Genomic DNA, 11,926 nt, shown 5'->3' with positions numbered 1-11,926 from the left:
ACTCAAGGCGAATATTTTTCGAAATGCTCTAAATATTGGAAAATTGTTTATAGAAAATTTTTTTTGTTGAAAACGTCAGTTTATACCGAGTCTTTTAATACCATTTAGTCTTTTCATATATGTAGTCTATGTATTTATAATGTACCTACATAATACCTTCTTGTTTTCAAAATCTTCTCGGTATTGCCGGAGGAAGAGTAGCAACGTAAGAACGGTAGTTCGCAGCATAAATATAAGTGGTATTTACTTCATAGATAACTAGCGCGATGTGCAGATATTGTTTATTTGTAAATGTATGTACATATGTACATATATATTTTTTTCCTCAGATTTTCCTACTATAAATTCATTCAAAATTTCATACACTCACCGTATAGGTATACTCGAAAAATATAAGTAGAATCAGCAAGACATATTAGATTTACTCTCGTGTATGTTAGCGCTCTCAGATTTTCAAAACAAATCAAGCATTTTCGTATCCAAAAAAAAAAAATCTTGCCGATTTCTTTACAGATTCTCTGTTTTGCTCGTCATTTATTCGCATTCCTTTCTTCACACGCATTTTTATTGGATTTTCTATCGCCAATCCTTCATACATACATCATACCGCACCCACGAATCACCCCAATGTGCACCCATTCAGCTGAAAATAACTTTGTGGCCGAACAGATGAAATGGATTAACATTAGAAATGAGAAATGAGAAATGAGTGTTTGCTAAGCAGCTGAGAGACCAAGCTGCATATGACTAGATCAACTGAGAAAGCGAACGACTGCTACACGACGAATTTTCCCCCCATGAGCGGTCTGTTGTAGGCGATCTTGTGAATTTTCGTGCAAAGATCGTGTTGAACAAAAGAGGATGGAAAAAATAACTTTAAAAATTCGCCTTCGTATTTGAAAATTTTCATACATTTCATTTCCGAAGCTTATCCCAGACAGCAGGTACTACTGCAAATTATGTGCGCGGTGTCCGCTCGACGGGATTATTTAACGTTGAAAATGGACTGTGCTGTAAGTCCAGCACATAATATTGTTTTGCATAAAATTCTTTAACTAAAAAAATAGTTAAAAACTATAGTGTAACCAAGGTGTAGCGTGTACGAGTAGTAAATCCGAATAAGTGTCGAATTCTAGGTTTGATTAATTAAAAAAATAATCGATGTGGCTCAATTGACTATCTCTACGGTTTGTTGTTGGTATAGGAATTATAGTTGTAGGTGCTGCCACAAATTTGGTGCTGATGTGTTGGCCATTTCCGTGAATTTTCGTCATACATACGCGAAAATAAATCAGTGTACCCAGAAAAAATAACGAAATTTAGTCTTTCGACGTGCGTTATTGGCATTAGAAAATAGTGCGAAAAATGGGCAATCAACCAGGAAAATTGCAAAATCAAAATCAAAGCGGAAGGCCAAAAAAAGTTGTAACTTGGAAATCGGCAGGTGAGTGAAATATATTTGTAAAAGCATAAAAAACGTAATAATTCTATAAAAGCAAAAAAATTACTTAAGAAAATAAAGTAGCACATATTACATACATATGTATATGTATGTATGTAATACATATGTATAAGTACATACATACAAGTGTGAATTCTGTGCACATCAGTCGGTTTGTCTTGGGTCAAACGGTGGGAGCGCTAGAATTGAGGTTATTTTTAGAAATTTCATTCTCAAGTGGTTGGTTGCTTGCCTACCAGCCTGCCTTCTTGGCTAATTCCCCTTTTCGTCGGCCTGTTATGTATAAATGTTCTGGCATCGTTTTTTGGTGTTTATGAACGCGATTTATTGCTTTGTGGCGCTCACTGCCTCATATGAAAGTGCCACAAAAACGCATACGAAAAACAAAATTGAATTACTTGAAAAATGCACACATATGTACATATGTATGTAAATAATAAAAAAAAGAACAAAAAAAAAGCGATAAATATGTATGTTATTTAAAAAACGAGAGAGCGTACAAATTTCAAAAGTAACAGGAAAGTTTCGTGAATGTAGCAAATTGCACGCGCATTTTTTGAACAGCAGCGAGAAAGCGCAACGAATAGAATAAAATGTAAAAAAAAAAAATATTGAAATGTCAAACAATAATATGCCAAAGTGACAGGAAAATACAAAACGGAAGACTAAAATAGAATAACTGTCAATGGTGTTTTTTTTTTTTGCTTACCACAACGCGTTAGAGAGGAGCCGGTTTTCGAACAGTTTTTTGCATTTTGAATTAAAGGTTTTTTATATTACTTTGGCATTACAAATCAGTTAAGCAAAATATAACTTATTTAAATATGAAAATTAAAACAAATTAGTAAAGAACGATCTGCCAATTAGCTAGTTTTTGGCATTTAATTATATCAGTCAACCGCAGTTGTGCTTTGCGATTTTCGCTATGGATAAAAATATCGAACAAAGAATTTATCTTAAATTTTGTATTTTGAGCGGGATTACGTGTGCCGAATCGTTGAAAATGTTGCAGAAAGCCCATGGCGAGTGTGCCTTATCAAAAACACGGATCTACGAATGGTTTTGCAGAGGGCCGAGAAGTCGTGGAAGATTTGACCCGATCTGGTCGCCCATCAACGTCTTCAACGGATCAAAACGTCGACAAAGTCAAGGAAATGGTGTTGGAAAACCATCATTTAAAATTGAGGGAGGTATCTCGTGACGTTAGCGTGTCTCACGAATCAATTTACAACATTTTACACTATCAATGGGGCATGAGACGCGTGGATGCTCAACTCGTTCCAAGAGAGTTGAATTTCTTTAAAAAAAATTCAATGGAAAAAGATGGCTGAAAACATGCTTGAGCAAGTGAATTCGGGCCGCACGTTTATCCAGCGCTTCATAACAGGTGATGAGACGTGGGTATGTGGGTTTGACATGCAAACCAGTCAACAGGCGTCTGAATGGCGCTATCCACATGAGCCGAAACTCAATAAACCACGTCAAATTCGGTCAAAAGTGAAAGTCATGCTACTCGTTTTCTTAATCGTTTGATTATCATGGTGTTGCGCACTCGGAGTCTCGGAATTTGTTCCAATTGATTCTACGGTAAACAAAGAATATTAGTTGGAAGTTATGCGACGTTTAAGAGAGAATGTGCGTTGGAAATGGCCCAATTTGTGGGAAGAAAACTCATGGATCTTCACAAGGCTCATATTGTGAACACTTTTTTTTAACCAAAAACTCGAGAAATTTCATCGAGCAACCACCGTATTCACCGGAATATCCCAAAACTAAAATTTCCACTCCACGGACGCCGCTTTGAGTCGATAGAGGCCATTAAGGAGATTTCGCTGAAGAAGATCTCTTCTGGTGACTGAAATAATCGTTGGCATATGTATATTGCTTCGAATTGAGCCTATTTTGAAGGCAACAAAATATATTTAATGATTAAACAATTATTTTACGTTTTATTGAATAATTCCCGGTACTTTTTTGACCGAATGGACGATGACAACATTCGATGAAGCGACGCCTGGAGTGTTTGAGAGAAAGATTCTGCGCAACATTTTTGGACCTTTGCACGTTGGCAACGGCGAATATCGCAGGCGATGGAACGTTGAACTGTAGGAGCTTTACGACGACATAGACATAGCACAGCGAATAAAAATCCAGCGGTTACGCTGGCTTGGTCATGTCGTCCGAATGGATACAAACGCTTCGGCTCTGAAAGTATTCGATGCGGTACCAGCTGGTGGTAGCAGAGGAAGAGGAAGGCCTCCTCTGCGTTGGAAAGATCAGGTGGAGAAGGACTTGTCTTCACTTGGTGTGTCCAATTGGCGCCGGATAGCTGGAGAAAGAAACGACTTTGTTAAACTCAGCCAAAATCTCGTAAGCGCGCCAATTAAGAAGAAGAAGATATATTATATAATATATAATTAGCGTATACACCATTTTTGGGTGTTAGCCCAGCTTCTCTTCCTATTTGTGGCACGCGTCTTGATGTTGTTCCACAAATGGGGGGACCTACAGTTTTAAGTTGACTCCGAACGGCAAATATTTTTATGAGGTTTTTCCATGGCAGAAATACCCTCGGAGGTTTGCCATTGTCTGCCGAGGGGCGACCACTATTAAAAAAACTTTTTTTTCCATTTGGGTGATTCACGGAGTTTCGAATCTACGTCTTCAGAAAGGTAGTCACGCACCAACTCATTCGGCTACGGCGGCCGCCAACTACCATTATACCAGTGAATTTCCCTTAAACTCTGGTTATTGCCTAGTACTTCCCACAGTCTCCTCAAGTTTACTAGATGTCCAGCTTTTCAAAAATATGACGTTTCTATGAAAGTTAGTAACTTAATCCCCGCTGGAGCCCGACCTGTAGCCGAAAATGATTTCATGTGGTTCAGCTCCATAGTTCAACTGGAAGTTCAGTAGAACTTTTATGCTCACAGTCAATGGTACTTGTATATATTTTTTTATTGAATGTGCAAATTTTCAAAAAATACAAAATCACAGGCGGATTGTGAGTAATCTTTCTAAGCATTTATACTGTCCTTTTTCTTATATTAAACCAATAATAAAACAAATATGTGAATAATAAATCAAACAGAAAAATTTATTTACTCTAACTTCTTCTTTTTTTAGAGCGACCGTCAACACCTGGACGACCTGTGTTAATACCACTATCTGAACAACAACCCGATGTCGTGAACTTGCGTTGGGAGCGGCCCAAGCTTGATGGTGGTTCTCCTATTACCGGCTACGTTGTTGAACACCGTCGTATGGGTTCACCTCACTGGGTACGTGCTACACCTACACCAGTAACACAGTGCGAGGTGTCAATAAGCGGGTTAGAGCCTGGTTGGCGTTACCAATTTCGTGTATTTGCGGAGAACGTTGTTGGTCGCTCAGATCCTAGTGAATTGTCTGAAGCACTTACCGTCACACTTCAGCGCACCGCCATCTGTGTACCGAGTTTTATTGAGGAACTACAGGATCGACAGGCCGTCGAAGATGAACGCATTGAATTCCGTGTGCGTGTAGTGGGTCAACCACCGCCTGAAATTAATTGGTTCAAAGACGGCTATGAAGTATTCAGTAGTCGACGAACGAAAATTTTAAACGACAACGACGTCAGTGTCTTAATTATTCACCAAGTAGCGCTAACCGACGAAGGTGAAATCAAGTGCACGGCGACAAATCGAGCTGGCCATGTGGCCACCAAATCCCAATTAATGGTACAAGCACCGCCAAAAATTCGTCTTCCACGTACTTACGAGGATGGATTGATCGTCGAGGCAGGGGAAGTGTTGCGTTTGAAGGTTGGTGTCGCTGGGCAACCATCACCAGCTGTTACGTGGCTGCATGAGGGCGAGATAGTGCCTAATAGTGAACGCTTCGAAATTTCGAACACCGACCGCAATTCATTACTCAAAATCGACAGTATACAGCGCAATGACCGTGGCGAGTACACTGTGCGCGCGTGGAATCAACTGGGTGAAGATGTAACCTCTTTTTTGGTTACGGTCACCGCACGTCCGAATCCACCGGGAAAAGTGCGACTCAACATGTCGTTTGGTAAGTCGGCGACATTGTCGTGGACATCGCCACTTGATGATGGTGGTTGTAAAATCGGCTATTATATTGTGGAATATTTTCGAGTGGGTTGGAATGTTTGGCTCAAAGCGGCCACCACCAGGTCCCTCAGCACAACTTTACACGACTTAATCGAAGGCTCCGAATATAAATTTCGTGTAAAAGCTGAAAATCCATATGGTGTAAGCGAGCCCAGTGAAGAGTCTGAGGTTCTTTTCATACCCGATCCAAAACGTGGTATTACAAAACCTAAATCAGAGTCCAAACTAACAGAAGAAAAAACCAAATCTGCACCACCTCGCCGTAAAGCGCTATCCCCGAACAGATCGCAAGCAGATGCAGCGACGGAAATATCACCTGGAGCGCTGCGTAAACCAAAACCGCAGCTAGTCGACACTGAAGATCTACATCGGGAAATGAATTACGGCACCTCCGATAAATTGCTAAAGCTGGACATACGTCGTAGCCCGTCGAATGCCAACGCAACAAAACCATCTTCGCCAGTCTCGCCGAATACTAAATTAATGACATTAAATACAAAACTATCAGCCACACCGTCGCCCACATCGCCAACTCCAAAGTCGCCACAGCGTTCACCATTGACGGATAGGAAGGTCATGCCACATTTTCTACAACAATTACTACCATCCAAGGATAAATCACCATCACCATCAAAGCAAAAGGTCGCACCACCCTTGGCAACAGCGGAACCAGAACTGACGCCCGAAAAACCTTCTACGCCAGAAATATCGCGCTCATCATTACGGCGCAAACGTAGTCTTAGTCCGCTGCGCAAAAGTCCGACACTGCCGGAAGAAATCAATAGAACCCCCGCTCTACAACGTAGTGCCGAGCCAGCACACTTGGGCGTTAATCAACTGGTACGCCGTCATTCAGGTCACAGTCTTAGTCCCGCAAAAAATGCACCTACATTAGCAGTAGCTATAGCTACTGGAGCAATGGGCATGCGGGAAGAAAAGTCACCACAACTAAGTAGGAAAGATCGTAAGGAAATCATTCACCGAGATGAACGAGCTGGACGCGATGAGCAAGCTATATCTGCTCGAGCACTAGGCATACAGGAAGAAAAATCACCCCAACTAAATAAGAAAGATCGTAAGGAAATCATACAACGAGATGAAGGAGCCGGAAGAATTGAAAGAACAGATAGAACTAAACATAAGAACGGTCAAGATGAATTTTTACGGGCTGAAAGGGCGGAAAGAAGTGAACGAAGCGAACAGAGAAAGAGGCAACCCGAACAGGCCGAGCGTATTGAGCCATCGAGACGTCCTGATCATGCAGATCGACTCACGCAAGCGGAAAGAGATAAGCAAGCCGAGTGGATTGAATGGGTAAAAAAAGCGAACGGAAACAATGCTGCCCTTCAAAACAAAAATCACTACAACCATAATAAGCAAACTGTATCAACACTCACGAATCCAACTATAGAAATAAGTGCACCACCACCTTCAAAGACTCTCATCTCACCCTCACCACCAACCAGCCCCCTGTCACTTGCTGAGAAACAGGATGATGTACACACAAGCAATGAGTTCATGCTGGTCGTCTTCGACAAGAATAGCAAAGTTAAGGATAAAAATAGTAAGTATCATTTCATTATATCATATTTTTATGTCGTTCTTAATACTACTTTTATTATCTTGGAAAGCAGAGCAAGACTCCTTTGAATTGGATCTAGAAGATGCACTGCAACCACCACCGATTTCTATCTCTTCACCCGATCTGGCTTCACTCGAATTTACTAATCTGCATACGTTTCCCCTGCGCCGTTCAGTTAGCTCCACGGAACTTTTATATGAACGAGCAATGGCACGCTTCTACGAGGCTGTCGAACTGGAAGAAGCGGAGAAAGCGCGAAAACTTAAAAGTATACAGGAAAAAGATAAAGAAAGACAAAGGCAAAACGATAAAGGAACTGAAAAAGAATTAGAAATACCAATTGCTGGCGGAAGCTTACAACCACCCTTTGTGCGGAAACGTCTTGGTTCGATGACGGAAGCGGAGCGTCTATCTTTCGAACGACGAAGTGAGCTTAGACGTCAGTCAGAAAGTTTTGTACAAGATTTAAGATCGGCCGCAGCACGATGGGGTTCACGTGAAAATATATTCTACTCGAAACCACTTTCACGTACTACTGGCTTATTACTTGGCAAGGACGAAAATCGTGAGGAAAGGGATGACGTAGAAGATCTTGATGTTGATGATGCTGATGATTACGATGACATGTTAGAGGGCGAAAGTGCCAGCGGGTTCCAATCAAAAGTAGAACCTACGAAGCAAGCGAGCTTTGAACTTGAATCTGACTATACCGAAAGCACAGCCAGTTCAGATGATGATTCAATTGAAAAATTTAAAATGGAGCTTAGAGCTCGCACAAAAACACCAAGTCCTCCAAGAGCTAGCCCACCAAAAGACCATATGGAAACCTACCATCCACGTAACATGTCTGCTGGTGTTTTTACGCCATATCGCGCGCCCATGCCTGAAAATGCAGCGATCGTACTCACACGACCAGCGCCGCTCACCGATCCAGATTTTGTGCCGAAACCTATTTTGAAACGGCCATCCAATGAGAACGTTCAGCCACTCACCGAACAAATTATTAGTAGCAAAAGCAACAGCAATAATAATGTAAACAAACAAAGTTTGGAAAATATAGAAAGCATAAGCGACAACAACAAAAACCAAGCGGCCAATAACACTGCCACCAGCCACGAGAAATCTGGTTTCGCAGAGAGCATCATGTCTTTCTTCAAGCGCGACTCTCGTGGGAACACTGAAAAAAATATTGAAGAAAATGCTAATCTCATCGGTTTTACAGGTAAGCCCATTCCTTTAAGTCCAACTGTTGTCGCAGCAGAATTGGAAGCTAAGCGCAAAGCTAAAGAAGAAGACGACGCAAAGCGTAAAGAAGCGGAGCGCACAATGCGCGAGGAAGCTTATGCAGTTGTAGATCATTATAGCGACCTTGTGAGTCAGATTAGTAGCACACGCAAATACCATACGCCGATCTATCTAGACAAGGAAGAACTGAAAAAGGCGGGTGGCAACACAGATAACGGCGAAGAAATGCGTATGCGTCGTTCACAGAGTCCGGAAGGTGGCCTCATGCCACCCATTAGCAATAAGCCGCGACTATCGATATCGGAGCGTGGCCAATTGGTGCACGTGCGCGAAACCGGTAGCGGAATGGCTTTTACCGAACCACCGAAGGCTCCAGAGCCAGATACACCGACGCCCAGTGAGAGCAGTTCCCAAGCTTTTAGCATGTCATCGGCAAGGAAGGAAATCGCTTTACCTTCCATAACTAGCACTAAAACCAACCTAACGGCTACACCAATTACCAAAACAATTTCATCAGACCTACTGGCGAGCGATGATAACACAACCGCCGAGGTAATTAGTGAAACATTATATGAGCGTCCAGATTCACGCGGACGCACGCGTATCGTCAAGGTAAAGCGAATCATTAAGAAGCGAGTGCCATCGCGCTCCAGAGATGCTTCCCTAAACCGTCCACCATCAAGCACCGCATCCCAACAAGATATTGACATCGATATGCCCACTGAAGCTCAATCGCCGGTAAGAAGGCGAGTGCTTTCACGAACACGCACCTCAACAGGTCAATCCAAATCACCTGGACCATTTGGCAGACGACCTCTGCCTCCGTTAACAACGGCCACTGGTGTACTACCTCCACCTCCAGAAATATTACTCTCTATGGCCGCCAACTACGAGAAGGTAGAGTCGAAAAGCGCCGAGCAGCTGGAGGAAGAAACGCATGAAAAAGTGCGTTCAGCGCTAAGTTACTCTACGGATTTGGTTCTATTTATGGTCGCTTGCTATGTGTATCTCTTCAAAGATGCATGGTTGGTGTTACCCATTTTATCTTTGATGATTTACAGACAGCTAGGAGATTTCATTAATGACTGTATACCAAAATGGATGAAACGGAAAAAGAACTGATAACGAACGTTTTTAGAGAAAAATTGGCTGCTGAACAAAGACACAAAATTACTGGATATACTACAACAGAAACAACAAAAAGCATAACAAAATACCTAATGTATACATTGCAATTAATAGTAAATATATTGGCTCGTCGACTGACAGAAAAGAAGATCAGCCGAAACTGTTCCTTGCCCGGTCCTTAGCAATTTTTTGTGGGCGTTAAGGTAGGTGTGGTGTGAAGAGCTGGCGTTTAATGAGAAAGAAAATGAGCGCATTATCTGTATGTTTCCTTTTTTTGAATCATAAAAGGGTTATCTTCTCCAAAATGGCAATCCTCCGCTGGATGTAAATTCTTGCCAAGCCTTTAGGGTAGCTCTTCATGCACTTTACTGTATGCTATACTTTGGTCAACTTTGAAATGTAATATCTCTTTTTTACCACCAGTTTGTACGTCACAACACGTCTGCCGAAACCTAAGGAATATTGCCAAGGACCGGGCAGAGTCTTATAGATCTACTTTGTACGCGCTTACAATCTTAAAGTGCCACTAAAAATCACACTAAATAATTATATAAGAACTTGCATGTATATTTTTTTTAAAGTTATCACTTAATATTTAAGTTTATATACCACATACTATAAAATTAAAAAAAAAAATCAATTCGATATCGGAGTTATGGAGTAGAAAACAATAAAAAAGGGAAAAATTATATATAAAAAAATTTTTTTTGAACTACTCACTCGTACATAAAATTATATTCGCCTAAAAATGTAATCACTTCTCTAGTGAAAACTTGTTACTTTACTTATCGACGATTTGCTAAGGTTTCTTTGTTACAATTATTATAGTATCGAAAATAAAATTACTCAATAAAATTACTAAGGAAACTTACAGTTCTTCCACTTTTAATGGTATATAATATAATTTACAAGAAACTCAGCATTCAAAATTTTGCTGAAAAAACTAATTTTCAAAAGGAATGACAATAACGAGGTATGGATATTAAGTAGCAAGACTGACGCTGTAAAATATTTATTCTGACTTCAATCCACTTTTAACGGAATTTATATTACTACAAACTCAGAAATCAAAAAAATTGCAGAAAACTGATTCTCAAAAGTAATGCAACAAGGCTGACGCTGTAAAACATTTTGATTTCACACACATTTTTTTTTTTCTTTCCAACCGCTCTCGCTAAACAGCTACTTGGACAATGAAGAAGTTATGGGTTTCTTAGATATCGCCTGCCAAATGGACCTACCAATAAAACATATATCTCGTTTAGAAGTTGAAGAAGAGATAATAAAACTGAACAACTCAAAAACACCTGGATATGATAGAACTGACGCAAAAGCGATTAAATCGCTTTCTGAAAAATGCATTCAATACTTAACAATGTTATTCAACCAAATTCTCCGGCTTGATCATTTTCCAACCTAATGGAAATGTGCGGAAATTATAATGATACCCAAGCCAAACAAGCCAAAAAACGACATTAAATCATACCGACCGATTAGTTTGCTGGCGACATTCTCCAAAATATTTGAAAGAATATTTCTGAGAAGAATGCTGCTGGTTATTGAAAGAGACAATATTATACCTGAACACCAGTTTGGGTTCAGAAATAAACATGGAACAATAGAACAATGCCACCGAGTTGTTAGTATAATCACTGATGCACTAGAAAACAAAAAATATTGCTCGGGAGTATTTTTGGACATACAGCAAGCTTTCAATCGGGTGTGGCACCCAGGACTGCTTTACAAATTAAAAAAACATTTTTCTTTGCCATTCTATCTAATGCTAAAATCGTATTTGAGCGATCGCTGCTTCTATGTAAAACACAGGGATGAGCGTTCCGAAATACACTCAATTGAGGCCGGAGTGCCTCAAGGTAGTGTGCTGGGACCTGTCCTTTATACGATATTCACTTCTGACTTTCCAACGACTGATGAGGTTATGATTGCAACTTTTGCTGATGACACAGCTTTATTATCACTGGGCGAAACTCCAACAAGTGCTACATTACATATTCAGCCCGAGCTGACAAAAATAGAAACATGGATGAAAAAATGGAATGTTAAAGTGAATACCGACAAATCTGTTCATGTGACTTTCACTACCAGAAGAGAAAACTGTCCTCAAGTATACATAAATGCCACACCTATTCCCCAGAAGAACTCAGTAAGATATCTTGGAATGCACCTAGATCGAAGACTTACGTGGAAGGACCACATTAAAGCAAAGCGCCAACAACTTAAAATAAAGACAAAAAAATGTACTGGCTCCTTGGAGCAAAGTCTGAACTAAGTCTTGAGAACAAAATCTGATTATACAAAGCGATTTTAAAACCAGTCTGGACATACGGTTTTATTCTACAGCGATACCAATCAAAGACACTTAGAATGATA

The 11,926-nt window shown here is 40.5% G+C and overlaps 1 protein-coding gene across 1 annotated transcript; it reads left to right on the top strand.

Annotated features, from left to right (window-relative positions):
* The first annotated feature begins 936 nt into the window (after positions 1-936).
* Positions 937-10,352, top strand: LOC129240728 (muscle M-line assembly protein unc-89). The gene is made up of 3 exons (XM_054876699.1): positions 937-1,444; positions 4,589-7,144; positions 7,215-10,352. Exons 1-3 carry the CDS (start codon positions 1,366-1,368, stop codon positions 9,527-9,529), a joined length of 4,950 nt encoding a protein of 1,649 aa, XP_054732674.1. The 5' UTR covers positions 937-1,365; the 3' UTR covers positions 9,530-10,352.
* Positions 10,353-11,926: the final 1,574 nt, after the last annotated feature.

This window comes from Anastrepha obliqua, chromosome 3 (assembly GCF_027943255.1).
Source record: "Anastrepha obliqua isolate idAnaObli1 chromosome 3, idAnaObli1_1.0, whole genome shotgun sequence".
Lineage (NCBI taxonomy): Eukaryota > Metazoa > Arthropoda > Insecta > Diptera > Tephritidae > Anastrepha > Anastrepha obliqua.
This window is presented reverse-complemented; position numbering and strand designations above follow the sequence as displayed.

Bases quoted from the DNA above. Each gene is read 5' to 3' on its own strand.
- LOC129240728 (XM_054876699.1), top strand. From the start codon at position 1,366: ATGGGCAATCAACCAGGAAAATTGCAAAATCAAAATCAAAGCGGAAGG. The intron at 1,445-4,588 runs GTGAGTGAAATA...TTCTTTTTTTAG, and splicing joins TGTAACTTGGAAATCGGCAG to AGCGACCGTCAACACCTGGA. The intron at 7,145-7,214 runs GTAAGTATCATT...CTTGGAAAGCAG, and splicing joins CAAAGTTAAGGATAAAAATA to AGCAAGACTCCTTTGAATTG.